General features: G+C 42.6%; 1 protein-coding gene across 4 annotated transcripts in view; it reads left to right on the top strand.

Moving 5' to 3' along the window:
* SMAP2 (small ArfGAP2) overlaps positions 1-18,256 on the top strand; it is a 48,650-nt gene extending 30,394 nt beyond the window's left edge. For 2 of the 4 annotated variants that reach the window (XM_069587301.1, XM_069587317.1), the window contains exons 2-10: positions 2,761-2,894; positions 4,100-4,185; positions 5,196-5,274; positions 8,720-8,806; positions 10,024-10,105; positions 11,109-11,218; positions 11,991-12,156; positions 12,544-12,860; positions 16,902-18,256. In XM_069587301.1, coding sequence (XP_069443402.1) covers positions 2,761-2,894; positions 4,100-4,185; positions 5,196-5,274; positions 8,720-8,806; positions 10,024-10,105; positions 11,109-11,218; positions 11,991-12,156; positions 12,544-12,860; positions 16,902-17,027 — 1,187 coding nt within the window. In that variant the 3' untranslated portion in view covers positions 17,028-18,256. The remainder of the gene's footprint in view (positions 1-2,760; positions 2,895-4,099; positions 4,186-5,195; positions 5,275-8,719; positions 8,807-10,023; positions 10,106-11,108; positions 11,219-11,990; positions 12,157-12,543; positions 12,861-16,901) is intronic. The other 2 variants (XM_069587306.1, XM_069587327.1) reach the window with 1 other exon arrangement.
* Positions 18,257-19,091: the final 835 nt, after the last annotated feature.

Here is a 19,091-nt window from a genome sequence, read left to right on the forward strand (position 1 = left end):
TTTCCTTTTCTCTAATTTTGGAATCCTGTATGGAGGATAAAGTTACAGCTTAATAAATCCAGCACCATAAAACTAAAGGAAGCTGAGTGTCTGAGATGGAACAGCCCATATTTCACTGGGAAAAGGTCGTAGGAGGGATGTGGGAGTGGGGCAAAGGAGGCTTTCCTTTGACTTTTCGTGAAAATATTATTGCCTGTGTTTCTATATGGAGGCCTTGTTAGCAGCTTCAGAATATCAGGATTTAGTCCTGTATTCTTCAGAAACCTTATACTCTGGAATGGGATCTGGAGAAATTCCCCAGTTGTGACAGTGGCTTTGATGTTTGGGAATCACCTTCTCCAGACTTAGGGTCAGAAAACAAATAGTGTAACACTCCACAGCTAACTTTTAATTCGTGTTTTTGGCTTCTGATTTTGTTAGCAAACAGGTGCAATTTAACTATCTTATCATGAGTTCTAGAATCTAGAGCAGAGGGAAAAATGGTAAAGAGACATGAACTATTGACTTTTGGTCCCATTTTTAATCATGTATAATTTCGGTTTATCTTGAGTTCCTTATAAAAACTATAACCCAAAATAGACCCACAGCACCTTAAGGAATCTCATTTCCATCTATTTAGGTTTTCCAGTTTGTGTTTATGTAACTCACCACCATTGAAAGAAGTGTGTGGATCATTTGTGTGCTTGTTAGTTACGTGGCAGATCTACTGTGCGAATCTGGGGATTTGAAGGGACTGAAGGTCTTTTTAGAAGATAAACCTGAGTGTATCAAGATTATTATAGCAGGAAGAGGGTATTGCAATAAAATTTCAGGCAGAGAACGCCACCTGGTGGTTATAAGGAGAACTTGAGCCTTCTGTATTTTCAGTTTTTAACCGTAATATCTGATGTCTTTATCTAGAAATTACCTTATTTATAATAGCTGCTGATTCAAATTTCTAAAAATAATTTTCTTCCATATAACTCTATCATTCCTTCATTGAAACTTCTGTCAAGGAGTCTAGAAAAATGGTACTGAAGAATTTATTTACAGGGCAGCAGTGGAGAAACAAAATTAGAGAATAGACTTATGGACATAGGGAGAGGGGAGGAGAGGCTGAAATGTATGGAGAGAGTAACATGGAAACTTACATCACCATATGTGAAATAGATAGCCAACGAGAATTTGCTGTATGGCTCAGGAAACTCAAACAGGGGCTCTGTATCAACCTAGAGGGATGGGATGGGGCGGGAGATTGTAGGGAGGTTCAAAAGGGAGGGAATATATGTAGACCTATGGCTGATTCATGTTGAGGTTTGACAGAAAACAACAAAATTCTGTAAAGCAATTATCCTTCAGTGAAAAGATTAAAAAAAAAAAAAAAACTTCTGTCAAAACCCTCAGACTAACCACACCATTGTCTGTGTCCAGCAGAACCAAAACCTCGTGTCCTTTTTTGTTCCAAATGCAGGTCCTGTTTATCTCTGTAGAAACCCAGTTCATGTCTTTTCACTTCTTTTTCACAACCTCTAGCTCTTGACATCATGCTTCTTTTATGTGGTGAATTTCTGCCTACTGGAGTAGTGGCAAAAGAAATATTAGTGATTTTTCAGTAAATCTTTGGCAGATGTCATATAAAAGTAAGTTGCTTTTACCCTGTATAAAAATTATGAAGAGGAGTTTGAAATTTTTCCAGAGTGGTTATTAGGGTGAGCAAAGTTGGCAGGGGATGGGAGATTATGTAACATCTTATATTAAAATACATGTCTGAGATTTTTTTTTTTTGCTATAAGCATCCTTATTATATGACAATTTTAAATCTAGATAATGCTGTAGGTGGGTAAAGTAGGGACATTAGCCCTAGGGGAAAGGATCCTATTAAGTGAATCTGGATGCATATTTTATAGTCCTGGTGGGGAGGGGAGGATAAACAGAGTTTTAAATTTCAGGCTTAGCTGCAAGCTGGCATGGTATGTCTGTATCTTTTTTCCTAGTAGGAAAACTGAATCCAGGTCTCACCACCATTAAAAAGTTTCTTGAGAGAGGGCTGTTCATGAAATATATTAAATAGAATGTGACATGACCTGCCACTGTTCTCCTGGGATTTTTAAAAACATAAGTAACAATATTATAATATTTGCAGTTCAACCTTTATGAGACTCTAAAAAAGCTATTGTTCCATACACAGATGCCCACGTTATATATTTCTATGAAATGTCCAGAATTGGCAAATCTATAGAAAGAAAATGTAGATTTGTGGTTGCCAGGGGCTGGGGTCAGGGGAATTTTAGAGGAAATGGGAAGTGCCTGCTACTAGGCTTGAGAATTCTTCTTGGGGAGGATGAAGACATTCTGGAATTAGATGGTGACGATGATACATAACTGTGTATTCTAACTGAATATTCTAAAAACCACCATATTGTACACTTAAGAACTTTAAATTTTTTTTAAAAAAAAGCTCATTTTTGGAAAAATTAACAAAACAATGACCCAAAACAGGTGATTATAGAATTCCCTGGCAGTCCAGTGGTTAGGACTCAGAGCTTTCCCTGCTAGGCCTGGGGTTCAGTCCCTGTTCAAGGAACTAAAATCCCGCAAGCCTCACAGCGCAGCCAAAAAAATAAAAACAAAATTTTTAAAAATTTAAAAGGTGATCGTGGTAACAATTCTCTCACTGATGTTCTAGCTGAAATGTTATCTGATAACCTAAATAATTCTGGTTTGGGTTGTGAATGTTGTTTTAATTTTTACTTTATTGCCCCCTGATCCTGCCCTCCACAGGGCCACGATGGGCCTCCTGGAACATTGGCGTGTTCATCTGCATTCGATGTGCTGGAATCCACAGGAATCTCGGGGTGCACATATCCAGGGTAAAATCGGTTAACCTTGACCAGTGGACTCAAGAACAGATCCAGGTACTTGCACAACCCAGGAGTGAGTCAGCTGCTCCCATACTTCATGTGAAAGTAGTTCCAGATGAATTTCAGTCAAACTGGGCACAAAGGTGAAGGTAGAGGGAAGTTTAAGTATTCAACACTAACGCCACAATAAAAAATTTTTATCTTTGTATTTAAGATACAAGTTATTCCACTTATATTTTACCTCCTTCAAAACACAAATACTCTATGGACTAGGACCCCATGGATCCATGAAGACATGAAGGAGGATCTTTGTATTATTTTCTAAGGCCCTTATCATTTTCAGATCTAATGTTTGTAATTTTAGATACTCACTTAAAAAAGAAGTCCAACACGTATACTTTTAATGTTTTTTATTGCAGAAATGCATATATGAATCCTGCTTGCTGTTAGGTTGGTGGGCTGACTGTGAGACACTTAAGTTAGTGAGTCCAGCCTGGCTGGAGAGCTGCAGGTTGATATGGCTTCCCTGTTTTCTGTTCTCTTCCTGCATTGAAACTTCTTAAAGTAATTTACAAATATATATATATATATATATAAAATTTGTTTTCGGGAAATCTCCTGGCTCCAAAGAAAACCAGTTGCTAAAGTTGATATTGTAAGTAAGAGGTTATTCTTGACAGAAAATGGCTTTAGAAGTTACTTTAGGTTATCTTTATAGATTCACTGAAGGACTAAAAGATTAGTTATATTTTTCAGTTATATTTGAAGATGTTTAAAAATCTTGGAATGTATCTCTCACAAATGTGAAGGAGTCTTTCAAAAGCCTAATGAGAAACATATTTGTTGGTAATGCAGTGGATAGGTTAATTGCTACTATAAACTCAGAATTGTAGTTGTTCGTAATTACTGCCTGCCTGATGAGGCACTGATTATTGCCTGCCAAGTAGACATTTGGATTGGCAGCTCTATGTCTTGGACTTTCAAATGGGATCTTAAATTACTATTGAATCAAATATATCTTGTTAGACAAATCTTTCAATAAAAGGAGACAGAGTGGCAGGAAAGACAGCTGTGGAAGGAAATGGTTGGGAGCAGAGCCGAGAGAATCGTGGATTATAAATCAGAATACGCAGGTTTAAATCTCGGTTCTGCCACTCCCTAGGTTGGCTTTTCAATTGTAAAATGATGCAGTTGGATAAGAAGTTTTTCCGTTCTTTCCTAATATGACATTCCTTGTTTCCACATCTTTTTGATTGCAGTGCATGCAAGAGATGGGGAATGGAAAGGCAAACCGACTTTACGAAGCCTACCTGCCTGAGACCTTTCGGCGACCTCAAATAGACCAGTATCCTTTTTGGAGCAGCTTCAAAGGCTGAATGGTTTTATTGGTGGTGGTGGTGGTGGTGGTGGTGTTGATAGTGTCTTGGGAGAGTTACAGAAGACTCAGGACCCACGATCTGACTGGGCCATCTTTATATGTGGATGAGTTGAAGTCTGTCTGGCTTTTCCTCTTTCCTGCAACCAAGACATATAGAAAGCCCATGTATATACTCTCTAATGTCAGAATGGTGGTGTCACACAGGGGCGACTCATCCAGAAATTAAGACTGCTGTGGTTCACTGTGAATTCTTCCATAGACTGACATCTCCAATAGTCTTTGAATCTCTGAAATTATTGTTTGATAAAAAGAATAGTTTATTGTGCTATGTTGATTCAGCAAAACTGCCACTGATTTTTAATGCCTTTTTATGCCCTACCTGAAAGAATTAACTTGTTGACCAGTTAATCCACAACTTTCTTCCCCTAGCCCCTCAAATGGAGATGGCACTCAGCTCATAAAACCAAACTCCCTGAAGGCAGTGCTTCTCAAAACATGGCTTGTAGACCATCTTGTTAGAGTTTGATTTTGGTGGGTACAAGGAGAACCTACTAAATGTAGATTTGGAGCCCTGCAGAGGACCCCAGATCAGAATCTGGCAGTGGGGCACGGGAGGCCTGTATATTTTTTTTAAGTGGCACTCAGATGTCTGTTTCAGTCCTGTTGACTTAAGGACTTTAAAGTAGATAACTGACTGCTTTACCTGTATTCTATCACAGTAGAACAGCCACAGGCTCCACTGCTGTCAAAATGAAGAGTGACCCCATTTCTGCTGTAGGAAATGGTGATTCCCTGCAGCAGCCACGAAGGAGGCATTTTAAGGTTTGGGTTAGGGATAGGCCAGAAGAGACAGGAGCCACGTGGGGAAACCAGGCAGAAGGAAGAGGGGGACCAATGCTCACGGGATACAAATGGACCTTTTATGGTCATTCTGTGAGAAAGACTTGCTTGCTTTATCCTTAATAAGCTTCTTGCAGTGCAGTCGAGGGATTTATTCGAGATAAATATGAGAAGAAGAAATACATGGACCGAAGTCTGGACATCAACGCCTTTAGGGTTGGTTGTAAATCTTTCAAGTTTTGTTCATAATAAACAATTTGCTTATTAATCAGGCCTGGGAAGAATCTGAAGAACAGCTACCAAAATACTCTAAGAACATAAAAACAAAAAAAGTAGAATAAAGCAAGCTATTGAATCAAGACCCTGAGATATCATGGAGCAAACTTTTGCCTCAGGGATGGACCAACCATCAGTTAATTCTTTACCATGATCTGAATTTAGATGTCAGCGATTCCCATTTCCAAATTATTTCTTTATATGGATATGTTGGGCATACTGGATCAAATAGAATAGTGTGTGTGTGCATACATACGTGTGTGTGCATTTTTTTTTCTGTAAATGAAGTCACCAAAATTGATGTAATTATATCAGCAGAGTTTCCTTAAATTTGACCAGCATATATTTCCATTGTGTCCGTTGACTGACTGCCAATGGAATCGCTTGTTCTTGAGAGGAGTTTTAGGAGACTCCCAGTTGCCAAATACACTTTGCATCCTAGGCATGTGGTTAGAATCTGAAATACAGTGTACAAGAGGAAATACAACATGGTTTCTGGAAGAAGGAAATATGCCTGACTAATGACAGCTAGAGGGGAACCTATAAATATGACTAACTTAAACCTTCAAAAAGCCTTTGACAAGACTAATAAATTTGCTTTGAAATAATCGACTGTTTCTCTAGCTAAGGAAGTATGGAGAATATGAGATTCTCCAGTTCTAGCAAAAGACCTATCTACCTAGCATCTGTCCTCTCTCTGTTGTTTATTTTGATGGAAGATGTGCTAGCCAGTGAGATCATTACATTTACACAGGGCTCTAAGCCCTTCCAGATAAAGTCAAACTAATTGGAATTAGCTCGAGACCGATCTTTTGATCTTGTATGAAAAGGGGCACTAACTGGTCGTTGATTTCAACGTGGGCAAGTAAGTGCAGGGTAATACATGTAGTTAGGTAACGATAATTCCTTCTCAGCTTTGTATGAAGGACTCTTACGTCACAGTCATCCAGAAAAGGGATGTGTCGTAACTCTTCCAAGAAAGACTTAACCCAGCGTACATTTATGGCTTGGATGGCATCATCAAGAAGAGTTTGAAACCAAAAGAAACAGACCTTTCCTTTCCTTTGTAGAAAACTGTAGTCTGTCTGCTTAGCTCTGTTCATTGTACAAGAACATATGAAATCAGATGAGGTCAAACAAAAGGTATCTGAGGTAATTCAGAAGGTAGGAGAAGAGGAAAGAGGTGCTGTATGGAAATAGATGGTATTCATCCATAATTATGTTTCTGCTGTACCATACCCATGAAAGCAGCCTGTTTTACTCACTAAATGTTTTCAGTTAGAAAGGAAATGTTTCCTGTGTGCCAAAGAGCTATTTCAAAACCTTTTATTTGATGTATGTAGACTTTTAAAAAATATCTTTGTGAAGATTTATATGCCAAGAATTAATATTTGCTAAGTGAAGGCATTTAATATCAAATCTAAAAGAAACTGGCTTTGTTGAAGAGTATTCTTCTTGAATAGACAGATAAGATGTTTTGAATTTCGAGAAATAAAGTGTTCTGTATTAAAGTATTACACTATGTATGCAGCAAGCATCGCTGGGTGTGTTCTTCGTGATTATGATATCACTTTACAGATAATATGGAAGTTAAAGTGGAAAAGCCATGCCTGCTCTTACCTTCTTAATGACTGTCGCCCGTGTGTTTCCCCCATTCTTCCCTGTGTAGTTACTTTTTGAAGGCGTAATTGTGCCATGTTTGGATAGAATGTCTCCTGCTTTCCTTTAACTCAGCACATCGTGTTTTTATCTGTCACCTGTTTCCTTGTTACTTTTCACAACTTGTAATCATTGCCTCTTGTTCAGCGAGCAGCTAGATCACAGTTTGTTTCACTCTTCCCCTCTGTGGCATAAAGGTTACGTTTCTCTTCAGATACGTTACTCTGGAATGAACTTCCTGGCATATGTCACTTTCTCCATGCTTTGGATTATTTTTCTTAAGGTATATTACAAGATACAATGTTCTCTTGTATCTTGGTCAAAGGGTTTCAGTATTTGTCTCTTTGTACATTTGCCAATATATTTTTTAGAAGTTGTACTGTTCTATACTGTCTTCTCAGCATTAGATGAGTAGAGTAGTTTTACTCCATCCCTACCAATATTAGATAATACTATTAAGATTTTTTTCTCCTCCCCAAAATGTTTTTTTTTTTTTTTTGGCCATGCCTCGTGGCTTGAAATCTTATTTCTCCAACCAGAAGTCAAACCTGGACTCTCAGCACTGAATGTTCAGAGTCCTAACCACTGGACTGCCAGGGAATTCCGCCCAAAAGTGCATTTTAAATTTCACTTTTGGATCATGATCAGGGCCGACCGTTTTTCATGTGTATTTGTTGTTCAGTTGCTAAGTGGTGTCCAACTCTTTGTGACGCCATGAACTGCAGCATGCCAGGCCTCCCTATCCTTCACCTTCTCCCGGAGTTCACCCAGGTTCATGTCCATTGAATTGGTGATGCCATCCAACCGTCTCATCCTCTGCCACCCACTTCTCCTTTTGCCTTCAGTCTTTCCCAGCATCAGGGTCTTTTCCAATGAGTTGGCTGTTCATGTCAGGTGGCCAAAGTATTGGAGCTTGAGCTCCAGCTGTCCTGCATTTTACAAATAAGATTCGTGAGGGCAGGAGAAGGGGGTGACAGAGGATGAGATGGTTGGATGGCATCATTGACTCAATTGGCATGAGTTTGAGCAAACTGTGAGGGATATTGAAGGACAGGATAGCCTGGCATGCTGCAGTCCATGGGGTCACAGAGTCAGACACAACTGAGTGACTGAACAACAGAACCCTCTGGCTAGAAGAGGCAGATGGAGGACTTCAAACTTTATCCATTGTATTTATACAATATCCTTTAATATATAGCAAATTACATTTATGTTCTGTTATTCTTTTGATCCAGGTGATATTCTTTTGATCGCAGCTCTTCTCACTCACATTTTATATATAAGGAAACACTTCATCTTTGGCTCATATTTGTAAGGGAGAGAACCTTTGATTGAAGGCTGTATGTCAAGTAAGATGAACATTTTTCACTGCTGTACCAAGATGAGCAAGTTAAACTTGGGTCCAAAAGGGACAGCAAACTGTTGAAATGTTTTAACCTCTATGGATAACCCGGTCTGCACACTTAACAGTCATACATGGATTAGACAGAACAAGGAGGGAGATACTTAAGAAATTTGAAAGATGCCTCTTTACAGCCTTGAGGCCAGGGTGGAAGAGGCCAGCACTCATGCCCCACACAAGACCCTCCCACAGTCTGTCAGGCTCCTGCATCAGATTCAGTAGGGATTTGTGTGTCCTTTTGAGACATTTAGGATTCTAATTTGTTGAACTGTTAGTCACCATGGGGTCTGTTCTTTGTCTTGTTTTTTTTTTTAATCATCATAGAAAGAAAAAGATAACAAGTGGAAAAGAGGGAGTGAACCAGCTCCAGAGAAAAAAATGGAACCTGTTGTTTTTGAGAAAGTGAAAATGGTAAGTGGGGGCAGTGTGTGTGCTGTGTGGATGGCTCAGGGTTTGCTGACATGTGTGGAGGGGAGGGCAGTGGAGGAGAGGAGAGGGGAGGGGAGGGGTGGGGAGGGGTGGGGAGGCGTAGGGCTCGTTGAGAGCACGTTGCACCATTGCACCTGGGACTAAAGGGCGCCACATTCGGATTAGATCACCCACTGCCATTTCTGCTGCTTTCCCATTGCCTTGTTGCCGCCCAATCTGCTCTGTCACACTGCCTTTGAGGTCCAAATGGGAGCTGGGGAACGGCACCTGTCCCATCTGAGCAAGAGGCATGTTTCATGGCAGAATGCCAAGGCTCCGTGACACCTTCTGAGCAGATGCTACGTTAGTCCTCTCCTTAGGCCTTCTGTACCTGGTTTTCCTGTTGCTGTTAAGAACAGTCCAGAAGCCAGGCCGTAGTAATTCATTTTATTTTATTTATTTATTTATTGTAATTCATTTTAAACCATCCCTTCTTGTGTTCTCGCTCTGTCATAATGAAGTAGGCACCCTTCTTTCCCACTGGACACCTGATGGCCGTGGTAGTAGATACTCTAAGATGGGACTTCCCAGGTGGCGCTAGTGGTAAAGAACCTGCCTGCCACTGCAGGAGGTGTAAGAGACACGGGTTCGATCCCTGGGTCACGACTCTTAACATGTTTGGAATCTTGGGAAAGAAGACTTTTTACTGTTCTCCTTCGAGGGTCTTTTAGCATCATTCTGAATCGTATTGTCTGCAGAACACAGTCCGTAGTGATATTGGCAGAGCGAATTAGGTAACCTATAAAATGAGTTCCCTTTTGGTATTAAAGGCTTTCTAATCACTGGGAGAAGTGTTGGCCATTACCTTTTGTACCATCAGACACCTGCCTTTATTCTTTGCTTCTCCTGGGACCAAAAACCGCTGCTTCTGTTGGATACCCTGGTCTGTGGTTGTCTTGGTTTCGGAAAGATCTCTCTCTTTAGAAAGCCGGATAAGTGCAGGTGACAGCTTTGTTTTTCACTTTAGGTTTGATTTCTGCACTTTGTCTTCTGATTTGGTTTTTTTTCACGTAACACTTCCTGAGTTCTGTTCCTTTGGTAGCTCTCTTTGAATAACAACATCCATGCCACAAGAATTCCTGTGGCTTTACAGTTGGAGAGGGGAATAGAGGCTTCAAAAACACCTGCTTATTTCTTTCTGTAACATATTTTAACCCTAGCCACAGAAAAAAGAAGATCCACAGCTGCCTCGGAAAACCTCCCCGAAATCCAAAGCTCCTGCGGTGGATCTCTTGGGCCTTGGTAAGAGCTAGACTTTTCCACTCCTGTAATCTCAGCAATGTTGATGAATTCTCTGTGATCCTGGGGAGACAGGTAGAGATGGGGTTGTTCGGTTGGTGGCTTCATCACTAAGGTTGTTCCTTCCTGTTCTTCCTGCTCTTTTACATCTGAGCAGTTGTTTAAAAGGTGCTGACAGTCTTTAGGGAGACAGTGCTGCACTAGAGGAGCGGTCAGGCCCAGTACTGGTTGCACATGGCCTTGGAAGCCGCAGTCCCCGCTCTGCCACTCTCTGTCTTTGTGACCCTGGGGAGCTTGCTCAACCTCTCAACATAACTTTCCTCCTGTAGTGAGGATGATGAGTCTACATCAGAGATGTTGTTGGAAGGACTAAATGAGATAATGCCTCTAAAGCTCTTAGCTCCTGGCCCACACACACGGAGCATTCAGTAAGTGTTTGCAAGTTTCACTAGACCAGCACCTGTGAGCCTTGCCCCCGGCCCTCTCGTTTTCCAGGTGCATCCTGTTTCTGAGACGGCCCCTTACCTTGTGGTCATTTTCCTCCAAACTTTTTGAAACCCTGAGCTAGTCGTTCTGCCCCTTTCAGAAACAGAGCCTATTCTTACTTTTCATAGTACTGATGGCTGTACTTTGTTTCAGTCCATTCCTGCTGAGTATTGGCTACTTCAGCTGCTCATGTCTGTACTTTTCATTTCTCTCTGAGAATAAATCCTGCACAGCTTTGCCCCTCAAATAGCCAGAAGGGAGCCAGGCATCTCCCTTGCAATGGTGCTAATGTAGCCTTCAAGCCCAAGTTCCTCCTGTCCTCTGCTGAGCTACAGGCTTTTCCAGTGTGTTCTCGGGAATCTTGTGAGATGCCTCCTCATCCAAGCTGTATGGTTCCAGAGCCTAGATTTCAGGGTCTGTGATTGGAGCATGTGGGGCTTCTCTACTTTGTGTCTGGAAGAGAAGAAAGGAATGGGCTTAATAAGCAGGGCTACATTTTAACTTTGGTCTCTCTTTCCAGATGCTCCTGTATCCTGCTCCATTACAAATGGTAAGGCCAGTAATACCCTAGAGAAGGATTTAGATCTTCTGGCCTCTGTTTCATCTCCCTCTTCTTCGGTTTCCAGAAAGGTGAGTCTTATGGGTGACTCAGGAGGAAAGAGCATTCTGTAAAGGGTGCTTTTGATAACTTAATCCTGGAGTCAAGTCATGCATTCTTGGTGGGATTGACTTTGGTTTTCTTGATTCTTCCCTTAACCCTGTCATCGCTGTTACAGCCTATTCATTCCATTTTGTCTCTTGCCTCAAAAGATTGGGCCCTTTATGTGAACTTCTGTTGAAGATGTGTCAGTTTGTAAAGGCTAATCCTATAAGTCAGCTCCTCAGCCTGAGTTATTGGCAGAGAGTTTGTAAACAGGAAAGGCTTGAGACCATCAGTGACTCCCATTTGTGGAATGCCTGCTGTGTACACCAGGCAGTGCTGGGTGATTTTGTGTATCATTTTGTATATTTCCCTTATGATTTGAAATATTCACCACAATCCTACAAGATGGGTCTTCCAAATGAGGAAAGAGTTCAGAAAAGTTACATGACTAGCCTCTCGTTACACAACCAGTAAACAGTGGTACTGGGGTCTTAGTTCTCTCTGGCTGCATCATTTGTAGGTCATTTTAATTTGTTAGTTTTTTACCAAATCACATTGTTTTGCTAAAGAGCAAAGAATTGTACCAGAGCTTAACTGTCAGGTGTTTCCAGATGTTTTTATGGTAAAAGTTTCAGGAAGCTACTAACTCGAGCCACGTTTTCTCATGGCAAATGTTAGAAGCACCTGAGAGATGAGGGAGGTCCTTTACAGAGAACCCCAAGAGGACCATTCCAATTCCTCCCTGCCCTTTGTCCTAAGGTTGTAGGTTCCATGCCAACCCCAGGGAGTGCTGGCTCAGTTCCGGAAAACCTGAACCTGTTTCCAGAGCCAGGGAGCAAATCAGAAGAAACAAGCAAGAAGCAGCTGTCTAAAGACTCCATCCTGTCACTATATGGATCCCAGACGCCTCAGATGCCCACCCAAGGTAGAGTTCACAGGGGTCATGGCAGTGTGCCAGCTAGAAACGGGAGGCCTTCCATGCAGGAATTATTTGTTGTGCCAGGGGCAGTTTCTCTGGGGGCCCTGACATCATACTCCAAACAAGCCTGAGCATGACATTTCTTGTGAAGCCACTGACTATCAGGAGATAGATATTGTAACTCAGAGCCATGCTTCTGTGGGGTCTGGCCTCTGTGAAGCCTGACTCGGGGTCTGGATCTGGACCCTAAAGGGGAAGTGCCTGGGTCTGCAGCCCGCTAGAAGCCAGAGGATCTGTCTGAGGAATCTTAGCTGGAAGGGGCAGCAAGCGAGCGTTGGATTGGCATTGTGTGCATTCCTCTTTCACGAATCTGTGTGTCTGTTCTCTCGGCAGCAGTGTTCATGGCTCCTGCTCAGATGGCGTATCCCGCGGCCTACCCCAGTTTCCCTGGGGTTGCACCTGCTAACAGCCTAATGGGGAGCATGATGCCCCCACCAGTAGGCATGGTAGCTCAGCCAGGAGCTTCTGGGATGGTTGCCCCAATGGCCATGCCTGCAGGCTATATGGGGGGCATGCAGGCCTCCATGATGGGTGTGCCAAACGGAATGATGACCACCCAGCAGGCCGGCTACATGGCAGGCATGGCAGCTATGCCCCAGACTATGTATGGGGTTCAGCCAGCTCAGCAGCTGCAGTGGAACCTAACTCAGGTAAGCTGCTCCATTTCACTCAGGACAAGAGTTCTGAGCCTTCCTCAAGGCCGTCTCACTTAGTGTCTGCCCCTTATCCTTTGAATCCTTACAATGTAAATGAGATGTCGCCAGAGACATTCTTGAATTTGCTTCATTTATTTATTTGTTTGAACAGAAGGTCTGTCTAACCTCAGACTTTCTGAGGTATTTTGGGTTCCTGTAGAATAAGGGTAATTGCCTGATTCTAAAACTCTCTACACATTCATCAAAACAAAACAACTTGTCCAGATAAACAAGAGGTGCCAATAAAAGCACCCATAAGCAGTGACTTTTGCACCTAATAGAATACCACAAACCTCAAATTACACGGTTATAACACCAAAATCCAGGGCTTCCCTGGTGGCTCAGTGGTAAAGAATTCGCCTGCCAAGGCAAGAGACACAGATTCAATCCCTGGCCCAGGAAGATCCCACATCCCGAGGAGCAGCTGAGCCCACGTGCCACAACTGTTGAGCCTGAGCTCTGAAGCCCAGGAACTGCAGCTACTGAGCCTGAGTACAGCAAGTACTGAGGCCTGTGCACTCTGGAGTCTGTGCTCCGCAACAAGAGAAGCCTCAGCAGTAGGAAGCCTGCACGCTGCAACTGGAGTAGCGCCTGCTCACAACTAGAGAAGAGCCCTCACAGCACCAGAGACCCAGCACAGCCGACAATAAACAGCTTTTTAAAAACACCGAAATCAAGCAGAGCCAGCACCACAGAGAGGCCGTGGAAAAGAGGAGAAGGAGCAGGGGGCTAGAGGTGACAGGGCATAGATAAAACACGCCCAAGAAAGAGAAAGCCCTGCCCTGATGAGAGACGTGCTGAGAAGTGTTCTGAGACCTGGTGCAGTATAACTCTGGTTACTTGGAGAATCGAAAACAAAGGACTTGAAATAGATAGGACTATAGGGGGTAGTTTTGGCAAAGCATTGTTTCTAGGAGAGATGAGGATGACTTAGAATGAGAGGGTGCCCTTAGGAGACCTTGTGGTGAAGAAGTAAAAATTGAGAATGACAAAATCAGATCTACTATCCTCCTCCCCACCAAATAGTCATTTCACTTTACTAACGGAAGAGGGTGCTCTTGAACTAAGAAATTTAATAAGTCTCCCCAGATCCTTTCATCTGTGTGTGTTATTGCTGATTCAGAAAAATAAGGTGCTACAAAGAATCCGCCTGCCAGTGCAGGAGATGCAAGAGATGAGGGGTTTATCCCTGGGTGGAGAAGATCCCCTGGAGGAGGAAATGGCAACCTGCTCCAGTATTCTTGCTGGGAAAATTCCATGGACAGGGGAGCCTGAGGGGCTGCAGTTCATGGGGTCACAAAGAGCCAGACACGATTGAACAGGCATACACACAGAAAATAAACAGAAAGTAGCAAGTGACATTTATGCAAAACTATTATGAGAAGAAACTAAAAAAATGAAGTCTAAACATTTTGAGGAATGAAAATTCTTTCTCCAAAACCAGTCACGAAATAGAAGAAAACTGTTATGCAATCCTGAATTAAATGTCCTCTAACAAACACTTGCAGGTAAGACAAAACAGCTTGAATCAAAAAGTGAGAAACTTAGAACCCAAATGGACAAATACCTGGAAGTTGTGAAATGAAAGTTTCCTGAACTCAGGAAACAAATTGAGAAACAATGCAATTATCTTAAAAATAGACTGAATTACAAGTTAGTCAGAGGAGAATAGATTCAACTGAAAATATATTTGGCATAGAGGAAAGGCGTGAAATAGTTCAGAGAAAGGAAACTAAATATAGAGAGCACTAAAAAGAAACAGAAAGAAAGACCTTAGGCAAAGAAGGTCTAACATAAATATGTGTGTTTGGCGACCCCCAAAGGTGGCACTAGTGCTAAGGAGCCTGTGCCAATGCAGGGTCTCTCATGCCCGGGAAGGTCCCCGGGGGAGGGCGTGGCAGCCCACTCCAGTGTTCTCGCCTGAAGACCCCCATGGACAGAGGAGCCTGGCGGACTACCATCCACAGGGCCACTAAGAGTCAGACACGACTGAAGACACTTAGCACGCACACAAAGAAGAAAGATAAAATAGTGGAACAGGATTAATATATTTAAAACTTAACATGAGAATGTTTCCTAGAAACGACTTGAATATAACTTGAAAGAAACTACTGTGTGTGTATCTGGAAGAACTGACTCAGAATGGTCACCTCGAACATATCCCAGTAAACTTTTAGGATTTGTATGATAAGAAAAAAATCCATGAGTCCATATTTTTTTAAAAATGGGTGTGGGATAGAGGGAGAGAAAGCCGCCTTTGCAGAAGAATGACAACTAATAATTATAGAAAGAACAGGGTATTCACATGTTTGCAAAGAAATACCCTTCAGATTACTTATTAATTACAATGAAAGAACATATGATGGATACAACCTTAGATAAGTGATCAAACGTAAAATTATCAACAGTGGGGCACGGTAGCATTATGCATTTCTTGATATCTTATACTAAGAAGGATATAATATCACTTACATAAAATTTGGGGGGCCTAAAATTTCACTTTCCAATAAGATTTCACATGCCTCACAGCCAAAAAACCAAAACATAAAAGCAGTATTGTAACAAATTCAATAGATTTTTAAAGTAGTGCACATCAAAAAATATATATATTAGAATTTTTGCCAAAAATATTTAACTTGGATCCAATCGTAAGAATACATGAGATAAATCTAAATTAAAGGATTTTCTCTAAAATAACTGGCCTAGACTCTTCAAATGGTGTTAGGAAAAAATGGCGGGGAAACTCCTTTAGGTTAAAGGAGGCTAAAGAGATGAAAAATGAAATGTAATATATATTAGAATATAGTATTAATGTGAAACATCTTGAGCATGTTCATTGTATTGTGATTCTAGGAAAGTCTTCATTCATGTGAGACCTAAGAGTCCGACTTTGTGCGGCCCCATGGACTGTAGCCCGCCAGGCTCCTCTGTCCATGGGATTTCCTAGGCAAGGATATTGGAGTGGATTGCCATTTCCTTGTCCAGGGGATCTTCGTCTCCTGCATTGACAGGCTGGTTTTTTACCACTCGCACCACCTGGGAAGCTTCTTATGAGATGCCTCCTGACTTATTAAGAGGTGAAACGTCACGATATCTGCAGTTTTCAATGTCTATCAAAGATTTTTTAAAGCTGATACATATGTATATATCAAAGATAAAATAAAGCAAAAGTGTTACCAATTGTTGAATTTAAGGAAAGATATATGGGTCTCATTACCCTAATCTTTCGACCTTTCTGTAAATTTGAAATTTGCTTTAAAAGTTGGTGGAAGAAACAAAAGTTAGCCTTTCTCCTAAAGGAAAAGATCTTATACAGAAAATGTACCAGACTTGGGAAATTTAAGGCATTTTTCTTTGATAAATAGTTTCGTCTGTTCACTGCCAGGAGCCAGTCTTTTAATCAGATTCCTAAAGGGGCTTCAACCCCACCCAGGCCTGATGCCACCAACCCTTTTCTCCCAGCAACTTCCTTTCTCATACAGTGAAGACATGTTGGTCTTTTTTTTTTTTTGCCTGCCTTTGTCCTTTCTGAAAGTCCAGTTTCCTTTTCATTGTCTTCTTTCTACTCGAGCATGCACAGCACTTACCCTGACACTCTTTGCTGGAGGAAAGACAGGAGTTCTGGCTGGCTGGGGGCTTCTCTTTATACTCTCAGGGTTGGCTCCAGCCGGTTCACAATAGGCTCCTTTTCAGAATGAGAGTGGAAGGGAAACAGAATAACCTCCTGTGCCGCTTTTATGTCAGCTCACTCCAGGATTCCCCCTTCCCCTCCCTGAGCATTAGTCTCCGACAGCATCTCCCTTCTGCAGAGGCCTCCATCGTTGTGGTCTGGTGTCCCCGGAATGATCTGTGCAGGTTCAGGGCAGTTCTGCTCGTGACAGAGCTCCCCTTTGTCTCACTCTCCTCTCCCCACAGGCGGAAGGACTTCTTCCCGCCCTTTGCTCTAATTGGCCCCGTGCCCACAGCCTGTCTGAAAGCCTCCTCTCTCCCTTTCAGATGACCCAGCAGATGGCCGGGATGAACTTCTGTGGCACCAACGGCATGCTGAGCTATGGACAGTCCATGAACGGCGGGACCGGACAGGCAGCAAATCAGACGCTCAGCCCTCAGATGTGGAAATAGGCACAGCACACCTGGATGACTACCACTCTCCCCGTCGCCCCCTCTCCTTGTGTTTCCTCTTTCCCCATCCCCCTCTCCTACTTCTCTGGTTTAGACGTCGGTCACTTAGGACTTGGCATCCTGCCTAGCCCAACCGCATCCCAAACCTGCAGGCCTCTCTGTTGCTTTCTGTCGTACCTGTCCCCCAGCTGTCCTGATTCCCTCCCCAGCCCCAGCCCGGCTTCTCTCCTGATAGCCGCACCTTAGGAGCTGTTGGCAGAAGGCACTCAGACTGCAGGATAGATGTGCACACCTTTGAGCACCTTTCCCACAAGCTGAAACTTCCTGTCAGACTCAGAAAGGTCTGTAGGGGTTGTATTTTAGGCAAAGAGGGAAGAGATTAGAGGTCCTTCTGTATGTGTTGATGAGTTATTGGGTTAACCAAAAGGACGTTTTGGCCAACCCAGTATTTCCATAGGTTTAAATTTTGGGGGTGAGAAAGGGGGCATCATGCTCCCCTGATTTATGGAAATTAAGGAAGTACTAAAATCGAATTAAATGCTCCTTGAGTCTTAGAGCAGTTTGGCCCCAGCCCTGGGGCGAGGATGAGCAAAATATGACTCTACTTCATGCTGAATTGTTTGCTGGATCTGAGACTTCAGGACTTGCTGCTTCGGTCAGCCTTTCTTAGCACCAAAGACTCTTCAAAGGTCCCACACAAAGACACACACCCTGTTCCCTGACTTCATCCGGTAGGATCTGCCTTTGTGGCTGGAGGACCAGCCCCTCCGGTGGGAATGCAGAGCTTAATGTGTGTACTGCTTGTGTGTGTGCGTGGATTCCACCTCCCACTCTTTCCCCGTCTGTGCTGAGTGTTTTTGTTTTTTAGTTTTAGGTTTACAACAGAGAGGAGTTAATTTATCAACAGCCCAAAACTGTTGCCAGTTTTTCTTTAGTTAAAAAAAAAATTTACCATCTCATTGGTAGCTCCCTTCCTCCTTTCCCCTCTCCGACCTGCCAGTTGCTGTTTCATATTGGTATGTCCAGGCTGCCCTGCGCCCCCGTCTGTCCAGGTGTATGAGGCAGGGTGCCTGGGCAGCCTTCCTCTCAGTCATCGTTCGCCCCACTTGAAAACTAAAACAAGAAAACGTTGCTTAAAAGATTTCACCTGTGGGAACCACAACTCCTGGTTGCCTTTCTCCTGTGTATGTGCAAATTCCTTAATAAATGTTGCAGGGAAGCACCGCTCACTCTCTCTCACTGTGTGTCACTCGTGGAGGAGGGTGAGTTCTGCCAAGCTCTTCTGCTTTACAGGGGCAATTCCCTCACTTTCTGCATTTTAAAACATGATTACATTTAGAATGGATAAACAAGGTCCTACTATAGCATAGGAAACTATAGCCAGTCTCCTGGGATAAACCAGAATGGAAAAGAATATTTAGAAAAGAATGTAAATATATATATATGTGTGTGTGTGTGTATAACTGAGTCACTTTTCTGTACAGCAGAGATTGGCACAACATTGTAAATCAACTGTATTTTAATTAAAAACAGCATAGGGAGCATACCCAAGGACCAGGTCAAGATTCAGGCAGTCAGAAAGGTGGCCTTTTTCCAGTGGCATCTAGAGTTGTGAGGGAGTGGACTCTGGATGTCCGTACCAGCCGGAGTCCCGGACCATCGGAACTCATCGGAACTAGAAGTACCCCCCACAATAGAAAAACTGAGACCCCGCCCCTTCTCCTTCCTTCGAGTACACCTTTTGAATACTTCCAGGTGTGAGAGGATAGCACAATGGCTCAGAAGGCTCTGAGCCAGGCTACCAGTGTTCATATCCCTTCTTGCTCTGTGACCTGGCTATTAAAGCCCTGTGTATCAGTGTAAAATGAGGCTTGTGTAAAATGAAGCGATTCCTGTGGTATGTTTAGCACACAGGGTACTTTGCCCTCAAATATTAGCAAATACTACGTGCCAGGCCTATGTCAATTCATTCAACAAGTGTTTAAAGAAAGCTTTCAGTGTGCCCAGTACTATCTTAGGCTCTGGAATAAAACAGTGAATCAAAACTCCCTGATCTCATAGGAT

The sequence above is a fragment of the Ovis canadensis genome, chromosome 1, assembly GCF_042477335.2.
Source record: "Ovis canadensis isolate MfBH-ARS-UI-01 breed Bighorn chromosome 1, ARS-UI_OviCan_v2, whole genome shotgun sequence".
Lineage (NCBI taxonomy): Eukaryota > Metazoa > Chordata > Mammalia > Artiodactyla > Bovidae > Ovis > Ovis canadensis.